The 23,239-nt window shown below is 40.7% G+C and overlaps 1 protein-coding gene across 4 annotated transcripts in view; it reads left to right on the plus strand.

The window, feature by feature from the left end:
- CCDC171 (coiled-coil domain containing 171) overlaps positions 1 to 23,239 on the plus strand; it is a 179,676-nt gene that overhangs the window by 132,161 nt on the left and 24,276 nt on the right. For all 4 annotated transcript variants that reach the window (XM_038769913.1, XM_038769916.1, XM_038769917.1 and 1 more), the window contains 2 exons: positions 5,429 to 5,574; positions 7,492 to 7,546. In XM_038769913.1, coding sequence (XP_038625841.1) covers positions 5,429 to 5,574; positions 7,492 to 7,546 — 201 coding nt within the window. The remainder of the gene's footprint in view (positions 1 to 5,428; positions 5,575 to 7,491; positions 7,547 to 23,239) is intronic.

Raw genomic sequence — 23,239 nt, forward strand, 5'->3', positions numbered from 1 at the left:
TACAGCTATTGTAGCTGTTAAGGTACCTAAAGGATAATTCACCATCCCTTCCGTCCAAAAATCTCATCTATAAATTTCTAAACAGGTTACAAAATAGGCACCTTCTGGACGAAGCCCCGTCTTGAATATAAAGTGGCGATAGAAAAGACGAGTTGCCATTTACAGCTCTTTACAATAGCGCTTTGAACTATACATGTTTTAATGTTTGAAGAAACAAAATGTTGTAAAATCTGCTAATTTTGAGGAATGACCAGGATTATGTGTCCACTAACTCTGTTACAGTCTACTCTCTCAAGTGCTTAGTACAGTGCTCCGCACCCTGTAAGCACTCAATAAACACCACTGATTGATTGATGTGTATTCTTAGCACCACTTCATCTTTTCGTCCCTCACACTTACCCAGGAAATAGTGTGCTTGAGAGTGGATTTTCTTTTTTTTTTTCCATCTGTGGATACTAAACTTATTATTGTCCCTTTTTTTAATTGCACATTTTTCAGTAATTATAGAAATATGCTCATTGCACTACGCATTTAGCTTGAAAGTTGTTTAAAATCCATTGCCTTTAAAGTGAAAGAGCATCATCTTTGGAAAAAAAGCATTCTGGCATAGTGTTTTTTTGTGGGCGTAGGGGAAGGAGGGTGAGGTTTGTGGATTGTTGTGTGTCTGACTATATTTTTAAATTTTTTTTAGCAAACCTTTTCTTCTTGTTATCGTATTTAGCCTTAACTTCCTAACAATTGAAATTACTCACGGCAGCATTTTCGGATAAATACACTGTCAGGCTTTGAAATTTCCTTATTTTTATAAATATGAAGACCCAGGGAGCAAAATGTGGGCTATATTGTGGATTAAATGAAATATCTCAAGGCTGTGCTCTTCTGATAACTGAACCCAAAGTGACCTTTCTCAGACACAATTACAGAGCTGTATGTTTTTCCTTTAATTTCATCAGGGGTTTAATTAGTATACAAATAAAACTTCCCTTATCTTCCTTTCTACCTAATTGGCTTGTCTTCGCTTATATATGAAGTATGTGAAAGTGGGCTGTAATTAGGGTGACCGTGTTAACCTTTTTTTCTCAAATGTACTGTTGCCTAAAGGCCTCAAGGCCTAAAAACAGTGCTTTGGATTATTGCTTTGCAATCACTAGGGCTGTCCCTTAGGTTTTCTCATGAGCAGAAGGGCTTTGGGTGCTGCCGGTTCCCACTGCTTAACGGGATCTTCATTCTTTTCCCCACTAAATGTTTATTGATTATCTTGCTGTTCCAGGCTCAGCCTCCAACAACTTAATATCAGGTGACAGTCAGGAGAGTTCTCCAAGTAATTAGAGTTGAGCATTGGGGGAACAATTAGGAGCAGAGTTATTAAACTTGATTTATCCTATTCTCTCCTGAACAGTTTCTTGGATATCAGAACATCGCACTTTCACAATCTACCCTGGTTGAGAAATTAGTGGCTAACCTGCTGCTTATCATTGTTGCCTTGCTGCCTTGAGGCACACCCTCTTGGTTTCAGTCACTCGGTTGGAAATATTACAGTCCATAAAGTTTATCAAGGGTTTTAATTAGATCAATCTGAAAAGAAGAAACAAGCCGAACAATAAAAGGTATATTACTTTAAAGCACTGTGGTGGTGCAGGAATCGGAAAGGTTGGACTTCAATCCTCAAAAGCAAAGTTGAACAGCAAGAATGAAACTTGGTACTTGCCCTGTGTTCTTATGCCTAGGAAACAGAGCGAACATTGGATATCTGTAGAGTGTTTTATGGCATTCCCCACTATTCAAAATATAGGGCATCTCCTCTGTGGAAGATTTCATATCCACAATTATGATCATTTGTTTTTGCCCTAGGCTGTTTTCATTTTGACCACAGCCACCAGAAAGTTGGCTTGTTTCAATTTGTATTTACGTTGCTTCTCCCCCATGGTGTTTTTAGAGGAAATATAGGGCGGTAAGAGACTGTCAGCCATCCCTGAAATTGCACGATCTTTAGGGTTGACTTTTAGCACCCATTTTTCATCAGTGATCATCCATAACTATAGATGGGAAGGTGAAGGGTAATATCTACAGTATTAATTGAGAGAAAAATGAAAAGAAACTGGAGAATCATAGAGCTTCAAAGAGCTAATCCTGGCTCCGCCACTTGTCTGCTGTGTGACCTTGGGCAAGTCACTTCACTTCTCTGTGCCTGTTACCTCATCTGTAAAATACTTTGAATATGGGATATTGAGACTTTGAGCTCCATGTGGGACAGGGACTGTGTCCAATCCAATTTGGATGTATCCACCCCAGCGCTTAGTATGGTGCCTGGCAGATAGTAAGTGCTTAAGTAATACCACAGTTATCATTATTATTAATATTAATAATAATAATAATAAGGATCTCAAGAGACCATTTAGTCCAGCTTCCTGCTTCCTATCTGATCCCAGGCAGATAAATGTTCATCAAAACCCCTCCAAAACAAGCAGCTTATATTTCAGCGTGGCTTAGTGGAAAGAGCCCGGGTTTAGGAGTCAGAGGTCATGGGTTCTAATTCCGCCTCCGCCACTTGTCAGCTGTGTGACTTTGGGCAAGTCGCCTCACTTCTCTGGGCCTCAGTGACCTCATCTGTAAAAAAAATGGGGATGAAGACTGAGCCCCCCGTGGGACAACCTGATCACCTTGTAACCTCCCCAGCACTTAGAACAGTGCGTTGCACATAGTAAGCTCTTAATAAATGCCATCATTATTATTATTACCCCAGTGCTTAGAACAGTGCTTGGCATGTAGTAAGCGCTTAACAAATACCAACATTATTATTATTACTGCAGCGCTTAGTACATTTCCTGGCACATAGCGCTTAACAAATACCGTAACCTCCCCCTGCCCCCCCACAAACCAAAAACAAACCACCCCAAAACAAAAAAATTCCAGGGGTCTGGCATGGCTCAGAGAAGCAACATGGCTCAGTGGAAAGAGCACAGGCTTGGGAGTCAGAGGTCATGGGTTCTAATCCCTGCTCCGCCACTTGTCAGCTGTGTGACTTTGGGCAAGTCACTTCTCTGTGCCTCAGTTACCTCATCTGTACAATGGATATTAAGACTGTGAGCCCCACGTGGGATAACCTGATTACCTTGTATCCCTCCCAGCGCTTAGAACAGTGCTTGGCACATAGCAAACGCTCAACAAATACCATCATTATTATTATTATTCTCTCATTTATCATGATCCTAAGGCTAACACCCCCACCCCAAATAATAATAATAGTGGTATTAAGTGCTTACTATGTGCCAAGCACTGGAAATTCAAGATAATCAGGTTGGACACAGTCCCTCTCCTACATGGGGCTCACAGTCTGAGGTGGAGGGAGAAAAAGTATTGAATCCCCATTTTACCAATGAGGAAACTGAGGTGCAGAGAAGTTAAGTGATTTGCCCAAGGTCATATAGCAGGCAACTGGTGTCCTAGGTCCTCTGAAAAAGCTCGTGCCTTTTCCACTAAGCCAAGCTGCTATTGGATTTTTGGAAAATAAAGATATTTGTTATTTGACCTAATTGTTTTATGTTTCCTTTTTGAAAAAAAAAAAACCCTCAAAAATTGCAATGGCATTGCATGCTTTATTACATAAAGAAAGTAAGCCAGAGTGCTTATGATGCTTGGATATTTCCATAACAAAGTGGTTGATACAGGATTTTTAATCTAATGATTTCTCTTTCTTCTGAAAAGTGCTATTAGCAAGCAGTTTCATTAATGGCAATTCTAGCACTTCTCAGCCATCTGTTAGTTGTGAAGATGGCTTTGTTTAGTACATGTATTTGCAGTGTATTGTTTATAGCATTTTTCTTTTTATACCTTGAATATATATTTAATGTGTCTAATCATCTTAAAGGTGCATTCATAGTAGTTAATGCATTCTTAATTGGTCTTTTGAATTTGTAGTTTAACTTTCATAAGATAAGGCAGAAAGTACTTTATGTGTTTGCTTATGCTATTTAACTCACTGGATCTGAGAACTTTTGTACTCTCCCAGCTCTTAGTTCAGTGCTCTGCACGCAGTTAAACCCTCAGTAAACACCACTGATTAAAGAAAGGACGTTATAAAGAAAGTATAAAAAATAATATTTTTAAAGAGGAGTTTTGAAGGGGCATTTCACTAAATACAAAAAGAGTATCCCAAAACAGGAGGAATCGTGTCTACCAACTCGTACTGCATTCTTTCAAGCCCCCAGTACAGTGCTCTGCACACAGTAAGTGCTCAATAAATACCATTGAATGATTTCTTTTCTGTAATTCAAACAGAATTTAAGGAATTTACTCAAATATTCCCAGCTTCTAATCTAAAGACTTATATATATATATATATATATATGTACGTATATATACATATGTATATGTATATATACGTACATATATATACATATATAGAAAGACTTTCTATATTTTCAAAGTAGGTAAAAATTCGTTCACATAATTACCAGCTAATTCTCCATTTAGTGTTATGAAATTTTAGGGTCAACTATCAAATTTCATTCATTCATTCAATAGTATTTACTGAGCGCTTACAGTGTGCAGAGCACTGTATTAAGCGCTTGGGAAAGTACAATACAATAATAAACAGTGACATTCTCTGCCCACAAACCAACAGTTGGTGATAAAGTCTTTATTCTCAACAAGTAGAAAAATTCTGTGAAAATGCTGAAACCCCCTTCAAACTAAGTGGTGTGTCTAGAGCTCTTATCAGACAGTTTTCTCTGTTATTTCATCTTGGTTCGATTATTTGTTTTCACTTTGTTTTTAGATACCTGTAACCATGTGGAGGCATTTGAAAAATATTAGAAGCCAGGAAGTTTCTATTTATTTATAATCCAAGAATTGCAATATTAACAACACCTTTACTGAGTCCAGCATATTCTAGAATCATATGCAGGACATTTAACAGAGATTTTTTAAAAATGCAAATCTGGGTGTCTCTTCATCTTAGGTTTCCCATTCTGTTGATTTTTTTTTTAACCATCAGTAGTACTGAATATTTCCATTTGTCATAATTTTGGTTATTTTTGAGCTTGCAATTCCTTTTTTTCTATAAACTTTGAGTTCTGTATTATTTCCCCTTGTCATTCTGTATTTTTTAATATCTTTTTGTGAAGTCAGATTCTCAGCAATTTCATCGTTTCAGTTTTCATGAATCACCTGTTCTTTTACGAAACACATATATGGTCAGTGTGGTATAGTAAAGTCATGAAGAGATCAATCTAATTTTTAAACAGTTTTATAGTTGTAATTGGTGCATAAGCAAAACTGTGGTGGCAGATTTGTTAGAGCTTGCTTTGTCGTAGCCAAATTCTACTTCTCCAGTCAGTCTGTATTCCTCTTTGTTTAATAGCCTATGGCATAAATTGAAGTTAATTATCAGGGCTGACAAGTAGCTCTGTTTTCTGTCTGCTTGCAGGGCCTCTCCAAGGCAAAGATGGAGCTGAGTAGAAAAGATCAATCTCTGGATGAGCTCAATAGACGTCTTACCCAGCTGGAGCAGGACAAGCGTCGACTCGAGGAGAGCATCCATGATGCAGAGAGTGCCCTCTGCATAGCAGCAAAGTGAGCACTGGGACCTTGGGGAGATCACTTAAAACAGACAAAAAGATCAATTCTTACTTTCATGAGCAGGGTTTTAGCCCTGGATAATACAGTGATAGAAAACAAAAGTACAGCTGTCTCTCTTTGAAATCCACTGATACAACCTCAAAAAAGAAAACTCTTAGCCTAACACACTAAGTGTATATTTTAGTGAGAAACCTGAGAAAAGTGTGAAAGTACTCCAAAACCTCTCAGCTGTAATAAGCACATTTGAGCTGCCTATAATGTTTGAAACTGTTATGCAGAAGGCAGGGAAAAAAAAATAAAGCCTTCCTTTACCTAAAAGTTAATTTTATCTCGTTCATTTTTGCTTGCATTTCCTCCCCCGTCACTCCTAGGTTTTTAGTTTCTGCTTGCAGACTACTTGACTTGCAGACTACTCTAGTGCAATCTAGACAAGATATGTTAATGACATGTGTATGATTAACATAGAGAATCAAAGCACATTAGCTATATACCATGTCCTTTTTAAGGTGATATGAAGCAAATTTCAAGATCAAAGATCTTAATGATAAATTTAGTTAATTTTATGATTTCATAAGCACTCACACTTTATGAGGAGGAAAATATACGGTTCTTGAGACCTGATAACCATGACAGGGTGTGGTATAGATAGCTTACTTCTCTACATTTTATGATGGAGAAATAAATACAGATTAGAAGCAGTTTTTTTCCCCGATTGACAAAATAATGAGGTTGACATCTACTGGAAAGTAGTAGTTCCACATTTCTCATTTTATTTTCATCTGATATCAAATAGTCATTTTGCAGATGTCTTGTATACAAGTGGTGATTTTCAAAATATGTTATTTGAGATAAATACATTAAAAATATTGTTCTAAAAACTACGTTTGAATCCTAGAGGAAATGTTAATTAAAAAAAAAAATTGGTTTTCTTGTTCTAGTTCTTGATAATCTTATCCTTAGACTAGCCTTCAAGAGAGCAAAGTCTGAAAGGAAATAGATTGAGGAGTCCCTTCTTTCCTTGCCATTAACTTGTTTGGTTAATTTGGCAAATAGTTCATAAGCAATTAAAAAAAAATGTGCATTGACGTGTTTGCAGAATACTGGCATATCTTTCTATCTGCAAATAGCCCAAATGACAGCAGCCTTCTGACATTGTTCAGGCATATTTTTGTATATGCAGAAGTATAGAGTGAAATTACATTTAGTCTCCTTGGATTCCAGTTTTTCCTTTGACAAAATATTTATCTATGTAATATTTTAAATTCTCAGAGGAAGAAACATATATTCAATTCATTGACAGTTTTCAAAATCCAGGGAGATCAAGCATCTCAGGAAAGAGCTGCAGTGTTTAATTTGTAAGGTTTCAGTCAAACTGTTTTTCTTTTTTAACATTTTCACTTAAATTTTTCAAAAATTTGAAGTAATTTTTTTAACTCACTAGTACTAATAAAAGAATTGCCTCTATTAGTACAGCTGTATATGTCTAAAAGTTCACAGGTGTTAAGTTTTGATAAATTATTCTAGTAGGTGCTAAAAAAGTGGTTATTTCAGTCATAAAAGAGACAAAAAGTAACATGTTGGCATTTTTACTGAAATAACATAAATAACATTAAAACAGTAAAAAGTAAATTCATAACATTGGCTTTTTAAAATTCTTCTAGCTAATTTTCATAATGAATAATGTACATTTATGCTCATGATTTCAGTATTTTTTTAAAATTCTGATACAAGACACCACCACCACAGGGAATGTCAGAGCAAACAAATTGAATACATTCACGATTTACAATTGGGAAAGGAGAAACACACTATTGCATATTTGTTTATGGGATGGATTACGGACTGGACTAGTAAAGCTTTTGTTGTAGTAAAACTAATCCTCACTTGCCCCCTTGTTTTTTTTTTAATCAGAGATAAAGAATACCTTGCAGATCACATGAAATCAGTGGAAAAGATTTTTCTTAAGGTAATATAAAGAGCTTTCTTCTGTACATTTTTGAAAGTCTCATTTTAAAATCACTGTTCACTTGGCATATTCATTGTTTCATTAGAGTATACAACATATTTTATTTCATGTTCAAAAATTATGAATTCCAATGGCAAAATACAACTCTGGCCAAAGGCAGGTAGTTTCATTACTTATCCTAACTGCAAGTTTATACTTTAGTATGAATCCACTCCCCAGAGTACCCTTAATTTTGTTGATAAAATTATGAAAATTATGACTTTCCCCAAACTACTATAATTGCTCTTAAATCATTTGTGGTCTTTGCCGAATGGACCAGCGGTCATTTAAGAATCTCATATGTCTCTTAATCATAAAATGTTTGACCGCACTGTCTTTATTACCACTGTGAAATGTACTACTTTTCACATTCTTTTCGGATGTGATGTATTGACTTTAGTAGCACTTGTATACCTTGGTGGGCCAATAAAGTTACTTAAGTTGCGATTTACTTTCATCGTTTTAAAGATGAAATGAAGTGAAAAAGAAAAATAGACTAATTCCAGCAGAGTAATGCATAATCATAATCTTTAAGTGGATGTTCTTTTTTTTATTGATCTGTCATCTAAAGCTAAAGTCTAGGCTCGCATTTCATGTTGTCAGTTATCAACTCAAGTATCAGCTTGATTATTAATGAGACTAGAATCATACATGTCTATATTTACACACCTATATCAGTGCTGGAGATGCTTTTTCAGTAAATAAAACAAGGGAGAAATATAAAAAAGTAAGAGAGAGCTATTGGTTTTGTCGAGACGTTTCTTATCACAACCAACCCATCAGAAATCCAAACACAGAGCAGTTTCACATATAAGGAGTTCATGAACACATCATGTTTATTTTCTGAATCAAAGCATTCATATCCTGCAGTTCTTATTTCACTGAAAACATACGTGCATGTGCGTGTGCGCACACACACACACACGCATCCCAAAGACTTTTTCCTCTGTTAACTAGATCTTGAAATTAATATAGGTTAATGAATATTTAATACCCAGGCATTGAGATAAATTGGACTTTATCTCTATTCATTTGCATGTTGAAAGTGGCTAGTATTACTTTATTATGACTAAAATCATTTTCCTACTTTATAAAGATTTTGTCAGTTGGTGTGCTTTTAAAGTCATATTAATCTACATGTAGTACAAATGTGAAATTTAGACAGATCAGAAGGTCCTTTTTAAGGTTGTTGTGCTTGTGAAGATTTAGAGGGCTAAAGTCAGTTGCCTCATCTAGATGATATATCTTATTCATTTGGTTTTTGCTCAGATATGGAATCACTATACTAGGTTGCCAAAATAATTTTGAAAGCTCCTGTAGCGCTTAGTAAATGGTAGTTGATTATATACAGTTTAACTTTTGTTCTTGTAAAACGATGGTATTATTGCCATTTATTATAGTAGCAACAGATCCCTGTTCTCAGCACCTTCTTTCATAAATGTGCAGGGACCATTCATTCATTCATTCATTTATTGAGCCCTCACTGTGTGCAGAGCATTGTACCAAGTGCTTAGAAAGTACAGTTCAGCAACAAAGAGCGACAATCCCTGCCCACAACGGGCTCACAGTCTAGAAGGGGGGAGACAGACATCAAAGCAAGTAAACAGGCAGACCAATTTGAATGTGATCACTGCATTGGTGACTACATGTTTTTCCGACAACCTCAACATACCTGATGGGCAGTGCATGTGCTTATTGTAGCCCCTGCTAAACTTTAAGCTCCTTGAGATGATGGATTATGTGTACCCACTCTATGTACAATACAGTGCTCTGCACAAAGTAAGCACATAATAATACCACTTATGGACTGATCGATTTCCTATCTAATAGCCATACCGGAAAATTCCAAATCTACTATAGGATGGAGGGCAAGAACTAACAGAAATAACACAAATCAATCAATCATGAAATAACACAAATCAATCATCACCAGTAGTATTTGTCAAGTGCATGCTGTGTGCACAACACTATACTGAGAGCTTGGGAGAGAACAATACAATATAATCGGAGCAGAGTTGGCAGACACGCTTAAGCCATCATTGCCTTAATTTATGCTGTGTGTTTAAAATTTAATTTTAGGTCTGTAAGTAATTGCCCTTCTAAGAGCACTAACTTTATTCAAGAAAAAATGGTGGCATCAAAAAACTGCATGTGCAGAGGTATTTTTTAAATAAAGAAATGATTCTACATTTCTAGATTCCAGTAAATTGGCAAGAAATTAAGGAAAAAGCAGGGTTTTAGATTCTTGAAAATTTACCTTCGATTTTCTCAAGGAATCCTCACAATATCTTTTTTTAATGGTGTGTAAAACATATTTAATAAGTGACCCTTTATCCTCCCCTCCTGTCCCCTATTCCTTCTCCCCTGCCCCCTTCCTAATACAGTATTCTGACTTTTTTTGATCCTCGTTGGTAAAGATCAGTTTTGCAGGACATACAGGTGTTAGCACAGCTGGCTTGCTGATGACAACTCTGTCCATATAGCTGTCTTGTGTGTCATCATTCATATTGTTCAGTGTCATTCTGACCTAGCCAAGCTAAAAATGGTACTCCAGCTCAAGAGGGATTTAAAAACCTTGACAAACTAAAGATAAGACATTGCGGAATGTCATATACATGTGCTTAACTGATTCAGTTCAGAAACTCTACTGTCTTCCTCCTTGGGAAATTTGAATGATTTAAAGAGTTTTCCTTAAGAAAGGAGACCTTGTTGTGGGGGACTAATTAATGCAATACTTTATGGATGATCTATTCTTTTCTTGGTTTGGGGATTTTCCCATCTCAAGGTCACTGAAGCATGTTCTTAATTAAGGGAGGCACTTTAGTGCATACCTGCAAATGCAAGTTTCTTTAGAAACATTGCTTTGTGACTTGTAAATATAGTATGAGGTGTTAATTTAAGATAACTCAAATCACCTTTAGGTGTTTATGTGAGCCACAGAGTGTGCAAAAATGCATATAAGCAGAAATCATGTTTGAGGCTCATTTGCCTTAAGATATGAACAATGCATCTCCATTTCTCCCCCTTTTAGACTGTGAGCCCACTGCTGGGTAGGGACTGTCTCTATATGTTACCAACTTGTACTTCCCAAGCGCTTAGTACAGTGCTCTGCGCACAGTAAGCGCTCAATAAATACGATTGATGATGATTTAAGTGCACCCCCTTATATTAGTAGGGGGTTGGGCAGGACCGCAAGAGGCTGGACTGAGCTAAGCACTATTCCTGACTACCAACCAGACCATTTTAAAAATAAATGGCCAGAGAGAATAACTTGCATAGAAAAAGTGGAATTAGCTAGGGTCTACCACCCTTAGTGGGGAGAATGAGGAGGGAAACGGGCTAAGGGAAAGGATAGGGCCTTAATAGCAGTGATTCTGGGGCAACCTTCCCATTTGCCTAGCGCTTAGAGCAGTGCTTGGCACATAGTAAGCATTTAACAAATACAAATACTATCATTATTATTTGCACATGGGTTCAAATATCCCTGTAGAGCTATGTCATTTACAGTGTACAGAGATCCTATAACTCCCTCAAGATGCTTATGGTGGAAGCCACCCTCCCTGCCCCCTTTCCTCTTGCACTTTATTAGGATTGGGAGGGCAGACACAAAAGGGCAAAAGAGGAAGAATAAAAGAAGAAAAGAGGAATAAAAGGAAGGAGAAGACTGGAGAAGGAAGGGAAGGAGGGAAAGAGAGAGCATGTGCCTGGGTTTTAATTCTGACTCTGCTGCTTTCCTGCTGTGTGACCTTGGGCAAGTCACTTCTCTGGGCCTCAGTTTTCTCCTCTGTAAAATGGGGATTCAATACTTGTTCTCCCTCCTGCTTAGATGGTGAGCCCTAATTGGGACAGGGACTATGATTAACTTGTACCCTAGTGCTTGGAACAGTGTTTGACAGATAGTAAGCACTTAATAAATACAATCATTATTATTATCATTATTATATTTATTGTTTTTATTATTATTATGAGGAAAACAATAACCAAATGTGGAGAATAAGCAATATCATAAGTATATTTCCATCATGTACAAAGATGCCTGCTTCATGCAGATACCTGTCTTGGGCAAAGATAAAATAAATACCTTAATTTCTGAAGAGTGTAATTTTAGCAAATTTATATATATGTGTTACAGAAATTAAAACTGTATTAGTGATCATAGTGTCCTAAAATCTTTCCATGCCTCCATATCTATGCTAGTGCCTTATACAAATTTCTTAGTAACTTCATCAAATTCTAATAGTGAATTTTATTCTTACATTACACATAGCTCAACAACAGATGACAGTTTTGTTGTGCTAAGGTGTTTTCTGCTTGTGGTGCCTGGAGCAGATTTCATTTTTGCATTTTAGTGTCCCGATGCTCTTGAAACTTCTACTTGAAAAGAACTCACGGCGTACCAAATTTGCTGCTGTTTGCTGCTGTTGACTCAACATTCAGCTATATTGCTGCAGAGACTGAAATTGCACTTATTCTTTCCTTAAAATATTTCCTCTGTTCTCCTTGTTTTTGTTCCCCACATTTTAGCAAACCATACAATGGCTGTTTAGGTATTCTATTTTTCACCTGTCTCCATTCATCTTCCAAATGAAGCATGCTGAACCTGTTAGAAACACATTGTTCCAGGATTTTGTTTGAGATCCTGTCTTGCCAGTTGATGTTGAGCATCGGGTAGATTGAAAACTTGAAGGAAGGGAAAGCATGTTTTGCTTCTGTCATACCCTCCCGTGTGCTTAGCATAGTGTTGTGTGCTCAGTAAGGTTGCAATGATGGAACTGCTTAGGAAGCTGGATGCGGCAACTATTTAGAAGAATGGACAGCATTACAGCTACGTGACTATCCAGTCTGAAGTAAAATTTGACACCTTTTTGCCACCACACTCTGACAGTCGCCCAAAGTACATGCTAATCGCCTTTAGCTTTCTACTTTGTTACTGTACTTCTCAGCATTGTGCTGGCCTAAATAGCAGAATTCTGCGATGTGACATCATCGGCATCATGGAACAGAATACTTATTGGTTATGTGTAGAGTTTGCCTGGGGTAGGCTGGATTATTTTGTTGGTGTCAGTCTATAGCACTGGGCCAGTTCTGCAAGATTGTTCCAAATCATCTGTGTGCCTTCATGTGTGTATATATATTATTACTATTGTTAAATACAGATGATTGTGCCTTATAGGCATATGTATATGCCTATAAGGCACAATCATCTGTATTTAATAATAATAATAATAATCATGGCATTTGTTAAGTGCTTGCTATGTACGAAGCACTGTTCTAAGTGCTGGGGGGATTCAAGGTGATCAGGCTGTCCCACGTGGGGTTCACAATCTTCATCCCCATTTTACAGATGAGGGGACTGAGGCTCAGAGAAGTTAAATGACTTGCACAAAGTTACACAGAAGACAAGTGGCGGTGCAGGGATTAGAAAGCATGACCTCTGACTCCCAAACCCGGGCTCTTTCCGTGGAGCCACGCGGCTACTAGCAACTGGCGTGATGATTTGGGCACTATCCCGAGGGTTTTCTTGCCTAAAACACCTCAAGAATCCACCAATGTCTGTGCAAAATCTGTCTGCAGCTGGCACAGATCAGAACTTTCCCCAACCGAGACCCATTGAGGTATTTGTAATTGCAAGAACTTTACAGCTTTGCATAAAAATAACTTAAAGCCTTAATAACTTTAAGCCTTGCCTTTAAAAATAACTGTATATAGCCTAAATACAGTTCTAGCACCCGAGAACGGCACCATCCTGTGACTTGGAATTTCACCCCTCTCGAAATGGTACAGGAATTGGTTAGGGCCCTATGACTGGGACTGTAGCTGCTTTCTGAGGGTTTTTCTGTCCCCTCCTTCAATCTGTAAGTATATAAATGGATCACTATGGCTGAGCATTGTACTAAGTGCTTGGGAACGTAGGAGACTTGATCCCTGCCCTTGAGGAGCATACAGTCTAGCAGAGGAGGCAGATGCTAAAATAAATTATAGGAAGGGGAGCTAAAAGATATCTACAAAATTGCTACTGGGGGAGTACCATTCTTTTTCTGATAGTTTGAAATTCCTCCTCAGCAGTTCTTGGACTTGACATCTCAGAAACAAGAACCATCCACAGTTTTCAACAGGCGATTCCATCATCGTTATAATCAGCATAGATACAAGATGCTACTGATTGGGAAATAGGACTCATGCAAATGGTACAGACAAACCCTACTCCTCCATCAGCTGCTTCTATCTTTTGTAGAGTGGAGAAATTTAAAATGGCCACTGTGCATGCTTGGCATCAGAGGGGGCATAGGAGGTTGGGTTGCAGGAAATGCAGGCCAAAGCCAGCATTGCCCCTCCCCTTTTGATGTTGTACATGTGCAGTGGCCATTTAGCGAAGGTCTATTTTGGGTGCTATCTTCAGGCCAGTCCCAAGTGGCAACCATGGTGGTAGTGTCAGAAGGCGCTCAGTTGGCATCTGAAGTGGCGTGGCAACCATGGTGGTAGTGTCAGAAGGCGCTCAGTTGGCATCTGAAGTGGCATCAGCTTGCATAGGGCATCTCTAGGGTGCAGCAGGGGGCTTCCATTAGCCTGGAGCCCAAGACTTCAGCCCTTAAAGTTAATCCAACCCTCCGTGGGAGCCTTGAGTAGCATGGTGGGTGGGCGGTGCCTTGCCTAGCTATCAGGTATCATTAATTCATTCATACAATTGTATTTATTGAGTGCTTACTGTGTGCAGAGCACTGTACTAAGCAGAGGTCTTCCCCGCTTCTGAGTGATGTGGAGCAGGAGTTGGATTTATCATCCTTAGGCCTTTCAGATTCTCCCAGAGGCATAAGCAATCAACCGATTACCTAAACCTACCTCGAAAGCCAAGATCCCAACCCTGGGGAATACCGACAAACAGAAACAAAAATCTATATGAATCTAAACAGATTCATTTCAGGAGTACCAAAGTCAAAAAAGCTGATCATTAGGCGGGATTTAAACAAACGCGAAGGAGGTGATGCCAAATCTAGATCCTATGGAAATGGAAAACTAAATAGCTGTAGTCTACTCCTGCTCAGCATGTTTGCCAAATGCCAGTTTGTAGTGATCAAAACCATATTCCACCTTCTATCAAGTTAAGGAAAATACGTGAGAGTTGGCAGGATGCCAAAGCAGAAGAGATCCAAAATTCTACGCAGACTGCCATGAAACCGAGAACTTCTACACATCGTTAAAGATGTTATTTGGGATGGTACATACTATCACAGAATCTCTGAAGAGTGCAGATGGCTCCAGCCTCATCACAGGCTAGTAGGGAATAATGGCAACAGTATCTCAGTGTTCGCCACAGCACACCACCTTCTATTGGAAATGAATCCTAGCAAATATAGAAAACTTTCCAACAGGAAAAGACAAGGCACTTGTTCTACCTGTTGAGGAAGTCATCAGTGCAGTTAGAGCCATGGGCCTGCTGGCATGCTAGCTGAGATCTACAAGCATTCATTCAATAGTATTTATTGAGTGCTCACTATGTGCAGAGCACTGTATGGAAGAGATACCAAATCCAACGGCTCCTACTCTATCCTAATCCTCCTCGACCTCTCAGCTGCCTTCGACACTGTGGACCACCCCCTTCTCCTCAACACGCTATCCAAACTTGGCTTCACAGACTCTGTCCTCTCCTGGTTCTCCTCTTATCTCTCCGGCCGTTCATTCTCAGTCTCTTTTGCGGGCTTCTCCTCCCCCTCCCATCCCCTTACTGTAGGGGTTCCTCAAGGGTCAGTTCTTGGTCCCCTTCTGTTCTCTATCTACACTCACTCCCTTGGTGAACTTATTCGCTCCCACAGCTTCAACTATCATCTCTATGCTGATGACACCCAAATCTACATCTCTGCCCCTGCTCTCTCCCTCCCTTTAGGCTCGTGTCTTCTCCTGCCTTCAAGACATCTCCATGTGGATGTCTGCTCGCCATCTAAAACTCAATATGTCCAAGACTGAACTCCTTATCTTCCCTCCCAAACCCTGCCCTCTCCCTGACTTTCCCATCACTGTTGACGGCACTACCATCCTTCCCGTCTCACAAGCCCGCAACCTTGGTGTCATCCTCGACTCTGCTCTCTCATTCACCCCTCACATCCAATCAGTCACCAAAACCTGCCGGTCTCACCTCCGCAACATCGCCAAGATCCGCCCTTTCCTCTCCATCCAAACTGCTACCTTGCTGGTTCAATCTCTCATCCTATCCCAACTGGATTACTGCATCAGCCTCCTCTCTGATCTCCCATCCTCCTGTCTCTCCCCACTTCAATCTATACTTCACGCTGCTGCCCGGATAATCGTTGTGCAGAAACGCTCTGGGCATGTTACTCCCCTCCTCAAAAAACTCCAGTGGCTACCAATCAACCTACACATCAGGCAAAAACTCCTCACTCTTGGCTTCAAGGCTGTCCATCACCTCGGCCCCACCCCCACCTCACCTCCCTTCTTTCCTTCTACAGCCCAGACTGCACCCTCCGCTCCTCTGCCGCTAACCTCCTCACTGTGCCTCATTCTCACCTGTCCCGCCGCGACCCCCGGCCCATGTCCTCCCTCTGGCCTGGAATGCCCTCCCTCCGCACATGTGCCAAGCTAGCTCTCTTCCTCCCTTCAAAGCCCTACTGAGAGCTCACCTCCTCCAGGAGGCCTTCCCAGACTAAGCCCCCTCCTTCCTCTCCCCCTCCTCCCCCTCCCCATCCCCCCCGCCTTACCTTCTTCCCCTCCCCACAGCACCTGTATATGTTTGTACATATTTATTACTCTATTTTACTTGTACATATTTACTATTCTATTTATTTTATTTTGTTAATATGTTTTGTTTTGTTGTCTGTCTCCCCCTTCTAGACTGTGAGCCGGCTGTTGGGTAGGGACCGTCTCTATATGTTGCCAACTTGTACTTCCCAAGCGCTTAGTACAGTGCTCTGCACACAGTAAGTGCTCAATAAATATGATTGAATGAATGAATGAACATCCTGCTTAAGCCCTTACGTGAGCTCTCCCTCAATGTATAGATACTGAGGAGATGCCACAAGATCTCAAAGATGCCACCATTGTCACCATCTTCAAGAAAAGTGATCAACCAGATTGTGGTAATTATCAAGGCATCTCATTATTCACCATTGCTGGCAAGATCCGAGCAAGAGCATTCCTGTATTGGCTACTGCAGGATAGCGTCTTCCAAATGCTCCTGGAATCCCACTGTGCCCTTTAGATTACAGTATAGTGCACAGTGGACATGATCTTTGCAGTACATTAAATCCAGGAATTATGTAAGGAGCAGCCCCAAGATTTTTATGCCATCTTCATAGACCTTATGAAAGTATTTGGCACGATCAGTAGATCTGGATTCTAGGAACTACTTATTAAATTGGGCTGCCCTGCAAAACTCATTTGCCTCTAGACTGTAAGCTTGTCCTCTAGACTATAAGCAGGGAACATAGCTACAACTCAGGTTGTAATCTCCAGAGTGTTTAGTGTGGGACTCTGCACACAGTAAGTGCTCAATAAATACCATTGATAGATTAATTTATTCTGAATGCTTCGTCATTACATGTCTGTCAGCATTAGATCTGGAGGTGCCCTGACCAATTCGTCGTCATCAATGGAGTAAAGCAGGAATGAGTAGTTGGCCTGGTCCTGTTCAAGTTATTGTACTGTCATGCTGGAAGATGCAACAAGAGGCCTATATTCAAGTATTAGAATATGCTTATGTTTCTTTAGGAAACTCTCCTCACTCAACAGACAGTACATCACTCAAAGTCCTGGAGACCATCATTCAAAAATTGCTCTAAGCAAATAATCGTGTCTTGGGGCACACCCCCAAGAATCAATTCATGGCATTTATTGGGTGCTTACTGTACACAGAGCACTGTACTAAGCATTTGGGAGAGTACAAAACAATAGTATGGTAGAGGTGATCTCTGCCCCAAAAGGATCTTATAGTGTAGATGAGGAGTCAGACATTAAAATAAATGACAGATAGGGGAATGGCAGAGCATAACAGGGCTGGGATGGAAATCAAGTGCTTAAGAAATGCATAGACAACTCTGCACTATGGACTGTGCACCTCTATGTACCAATTGAGGTGCATAGGTAATAATAATAATAACAATAATGGCATTTATTAAGCGCTTACTATGTGCAAAGCACTGTTCTAAGCGTTGGGGAGGTTACAAGTTGATCAGGTTGTCCCACGGGGTGCTCACAGTCTTAATCCCCATTTTACAGATGAGGTACCTGAGGCACAGAGAAGTTAAGTGACTTGCCCAGAGTGACCCAGCTGACAATTGGCGGAGCCGGGATTTGAACCCATGACCTCTGACTCCAAAGCCCGTGCTCTTTCCACTGAGCCACGCTGCTTCTCTAGTGCATAGATGATGCAGAAAGGAGGGCGGATAGGGGAAATGGGAGCTTAGGAAAGTCCTCAAGGAGGAGATTTAATTTGAGCGGGACTCTGAAGGTGGGGAGAGTGGTGGTCTGTCAGATCCGAAGGGGGAGGGCATTCCAGGCCAGAGGAAGGATGTGGGCAAGGGGTCGGTGGTGAGGCAGTTGTGATCAATACAGCGAATAGATTGGCATTAGAGGAGTGAAGTATGTAAAGTGGGTTGTAGTAAAGATAGGTGAGGTGAGGTAAGGGGGAGGGCAGCGTTACTGATCAATGATAGACAAGTACTTAGTACAGTACTCTGCGTGCATTAAGCACTCAATAAATACCAGAAATTGAAATCAAGAAGGCCAGTACATCTTTTGGGATACAGTCACACAAGTTGTGGCAGCAGTGTGGTATTAGGCCACAGACCCAAATAAAGGTCTAAAGAGATAATAATAATAATACTGGTATTTGTTAAGTGCTTACTGTGTGCCAAGCCCTGTTTTAAGCACTGGGGAGGTTACAAGGTGATCAGGTTGTCCCATGTTGGGGTGGGGGGGGGGGCTCACGGTTTTAATCCCCATTTTACAGATGAGGTAACTGAGGCACAGAGCCGTTAAGTGACTTGTCCAAAGTCACACAGCTGACAGTTGGCGGAGCCGGGATTTGAACCCATGACCTCTGACTCCAAAGCCCGGGCTCTTTCCACTGAGCCACACTGCTTCTCATGCTTCTTATGAGAAGCTCTTATGAGCTTCTTATGCTTCTCATAATGTGCTGTCCTACCTTCTTTACAGAGATGGCAACAGCAGTTTTCTAAAAGACTAGTTAAACTATTGAAGCAAATGAGAGGGTACATGAGTTCAAGATGTAGGGTGGTGACTGAAAACCCTCTCAAAACAAAGAAGCGGGAAATGGCAGAAGGGAGCGGCATGGAATTGATCTATCAACACTAATTGAACATTACTTTGGAGATGTGGTTTAGCAATCCTAGGCTATGCCAGCAATTAATGCAGGATGTAACCTTGGTCTGTATGTACTGTGGAGTGACTGTAATCTAGGGTATGCCTGTCCTAAATATATTTGGCTGTCCAGAGAGTGAGTTAGGATAATTGTTAATCAATTACTCGATTCATAGTAGTGTGCTAAATGCTGGGGTAAGTACAAAATAATCAAATTAAATACAGTCCCTGAACCACATGGACTAAGAGATAGGGAGAGTATTCTTATTTCTATCTGTCATTTATTTTAATGTCTTCCCCACAAGATTGTAAGCTCTCTGAGGGCAGAGATCATTTCTACCTACTCTATAGTGTTCTCTCAAGTGCACACAGTAAGCACTAAATAAATATCATTAATTGATTGATTATTCCCATCTTACAGTTGAGGAAACCGAGGCAAAGGAAAGTTGTGTGATTTCTTCCAGGTTTCTCAAGCAGGCCAGGGCCAGAGTTGGTATAAGAACTGGATCTCCTGACTCCTAGCCCCATGGTCTTTTTATTAGACCATGAGGCTCATCAAGATACTAAGTTCATTAATAGGCTTTGTCTGACCTGATTATCTGTAACAAATATTATTATTATTATGAGATTCTTATGAAACAGGGACCAGGTCTGATTTCAGCTCTTGGCACAGCGCTCTGCACATAGTAAGTGCTCACTAAATACCACTGACACTGATAGAAAGAGCTAAAAAAAAGAAATCACAACTAACTTCACAATTTTGAAGGTATCCTGAGTGATCTCCATGCCTAATGGTTATGAGTGCCCACAGCAAAGTTGTGCATCAGGTCAGAAAATGAGTATTAGGATGTGGATTTGGATCAGGTGAGGATAAGTCCAGGGTGTTAAATGAGTGAGTAAATTCATTCATTCATTCAATTGGATTTATTGAGCACTTACTGTGTGCAGAGCACCGTACTAAGCGCTTGGAAAGTACAAGTCAGCAACATATAGAGACGGTCCCTACCCAACAATGGGCTCACAGTCTGGAAGGGGGAGACAGACAACAAAACATGTGGACTGGTGTCAAAACCATTAGAATCAATAGAATTATAGCTATATGCACATCATTAATAAAATAGAGTAGTAAATATGAATGAATGAATGGGGAATGAATGAATGAATGGGGTAGCCATCACTGTTCCTGTTGGTATTTCTGGAGAAAGTCATGACTGGGGTGTTCTACCACGGTCCATTCTGGATCCTTTTTCCCCTCCCTCCTACCCCCTCTGTCTTGGCCCTGGCCCAGCCCCAGCTCACACTACTCTGTCCTGAGGAGAGGATCTTAAGGTGGGCAGGCAGCAGTTTATGAATTAGGAGATCCAATAGGTACCCTGCCCCCCCAAAGTAAAGATCTGTAATACCCAGGGTTTGGGATGGAAAAATTGTGGGTATCTGCAGCCCAGTTTCAGGTCAGGCTTGGAAAGTAGATGTTTTTTGTAGGTATGGAGTGGGTGGAGCACTGATTGGGTACCTCTGTTCATCTCTAGCTACATAATAATAATAATGCTATGTACAAAGCACTGTTCTAAGCGCTGAGTTTGGCCCATTTCCCATTCCCATGGAATAAAGTGAATCTAGTCCTGGGCAGTCTTATCTAGGCTGCCATGTTGGAGTATGGAAAAAGGCACCTGAAACCTGGTGTCACAAAACACTTCTGATTTTCCAGGAAACTATTCCAATATATCAGCACCATCAAATGTCAGAGTGATGCGGGTGTTGCTGAATGCGGTGATTATTCTAGATGCTTGTCAACCAAAGACATGTAGATGATTCTGAACTTCCTTGCAAAGTCGTCGACCGATGATATTTCTTTAAAAACTGAGGTTATATATCAATTGGCATCACAGTCAACCCATCCCAAGTATTTATTGAGCGATTACTGCATACAGAGATCTGTATGAAGTAAGTACTTTGGAGCGTCCAATAGAGATTAGAAGATCCGATCCCGGCCCTCAAGGACCTTATAACTTAATGGATACTCTATACATAATCTATAGATAATATACCTAATCTATACTCTATACATAATCTAGAGAAGCAGTGTGGCTCAGTGGAAAGCACACGGGCTTTGGAGTCAGAGGTCAAGGGTTCAAATCCCGGCTCCACCAATTGTCAGCTGTGTGATTTTGGGCAAGTCACTTAACTTCTCTGTGCCTCAGTTACCTCATCTGTAAAATGGGGATTAAGACTGTGAGCCCCCGATGGGACAACCTGATCACCTTGTAACGTCCCCAGCGCTTAGAACAGTGCTTAGTAAGTGCTTAATAAATGCCATAAAAAAAAACCAAATAAGTTCCTCAGAAACCTAGAACTTGATGTTGTCATTGAATTCTGCTGCCTAAACAGTACACCCTCCAACAATCATGGATAGGCAAAAATGTAGAAAGCAAAATCAAGAAGGCCAGCATATCCTTTGGGAGATTGCAATTGGAGGTGGTGACGACTGATGGTGATGCTTCATACCAAACCAAAGGCCTTCAAAGCTCTAGTAGTACCCCATCTTGTTTGTGGCTGGGAGACCTGAACTTACCTACCTACCTACCTACTTACCTACCTTCCAACCTTCCACCACATGATTCTGAGCCTTCTCAGCATCGGAACTCTGGAGTTTGCACAGGGTCAGCAGAGCCCCGCCTCGCAAAGGAGTGGAAGATGAGCAGAAGCCTACCTTCCCAGCAGTTAGGATGGGGTCCAGATCTGACCATTTGGACAGGGGACCATTCTACATGGAGCAGTGAGGAGCCAGAAGATGACTTCCTCCCGGCTACAGGGAACTGTTACAATTTTTACTTTTTATTACTTTAGAATTGCCTTCTTTAGCCTGTAGGTGAAGTTTTGGATGACTATTTTCTGTGTCAGTTCCCCTCCTTACACATGGTGACCCCGTTGTGGGCCAGGGGCTACGTCTTAAGCAGTTTGCATATACTTCCTAGAGCTTAATCCATTGATTAGCTCATCATAAGCACTTAAGTTATGCAATTGCTTGAGTAATAGGAAGTACCTCTATCTTGAACAGCTTCATTACCATCCTTTATATTAAATGACGAGGTAAGCTAGCTCCTTGTGGTCAGGGAATTCATTCATTTATTCAATCATATTTATTGAGTGCTTACTGTGTGCAGAGCACTGTACTAGGTGCTTGGGAAGTACAAGTCGGTAACATATAGAGATGGTCCCTCCCCAACAACAGGCTCACAGTCTAGAAGGGGGAGACAGACAACAAAACAAAACATGTAGATGGGTGTCAAAATCATCAGAACAAATAGAATTAAAGCTAAATGCACATCATTAACAAAACAAATAGAATAGTAAATATGTACAAGTAAAATAGAGTAATAAATCTGTACAAATATACACAAGTGCTGTGGGGAGGGGAAGAAGGTAGGGCGGGGGGATGGGGAGGACGAGAGGAAAAAGGGGGCTCAGTCTGGGAAGGCCTCCTGGAGGAGGTGAGCTCTCAGTAGGGCCTTGAAGGGAGGAAGAGAGCTAGCTTGGCGGATGGGCAGAGGGAGGGCATTCCAGACCCGGGGGATGACGTGGGCCGGGGGGTCGATGGCGGGACAGGCGAGAACGAGGCACGGTGAGGAGATTAGCGGCAGAGGAGCGGAGGGTGTGGGCTGGGCTGGAGAAGGAGAGAAGGGAGGTGAGGTAGGAGGGAGCAAGGTGATGGAGAGCCTTGAAGCCGAGAGTGAAGAGTTTTTGCTTGATTCGTAGGTTGACAGGCAACCACTGGAGATTTTTTGAGGAGGGGAGTAACATGCCCAGAGCGTTTCTGTAGAAAGATAATCTGGGCAGCAGAGTGAAGTATAGACTGAAATGGGGGGAGACAGGAGGATGGGAGATCAGAGAGGAGGCTGATGCAGTAATCCAGTCGGGATAGGATGAGAGATTGATGTGTTTTGTGTTTCTGTAGAACTTACCCACGCACATAGTATAGTGTGTTGGACCCAGTAGCTGCTCACTGAATACAATTCCTGCCATTGTTACCAACAATGAAGTCCCAGAACTCAATCCCATCAGCTGAGTTGAGAGGCACTGCTTATTTCAACATAACTTTGCTGGGTGGAACATGTTAGAACCCATAAGCTGTTGTGTGGTGAAATATAAGAGGGCATATGCAAACAGGGAGGGCAGAACACGTCTATTAAAAATATGGTGAAATATGCTCCCCACTTTCAGTGCCACAGCACTTGGGGTTGTAATTTATGTATATTAGTGTCTCTCTCCCCCTCCAGACCCCAAGCTTCTTGTGGGTGGAGAATGTGCCTACCAACTCTGCTA

Source organism: Tachyglossus aculeatus, chromosome X4 (assembly GCF_015852505.1).
Source record: "Tachyglossus aculeatus isolate mTacAcu1 chromosome X4, mTacAcu1.pri, whole genome shotgun sequence".
NCBI lineage: Eukaryota > Metazoa > Chordata > Mammalia > Monotremata > Tachyglossidae > Tachyglossus > Tachyglossus aculeatus.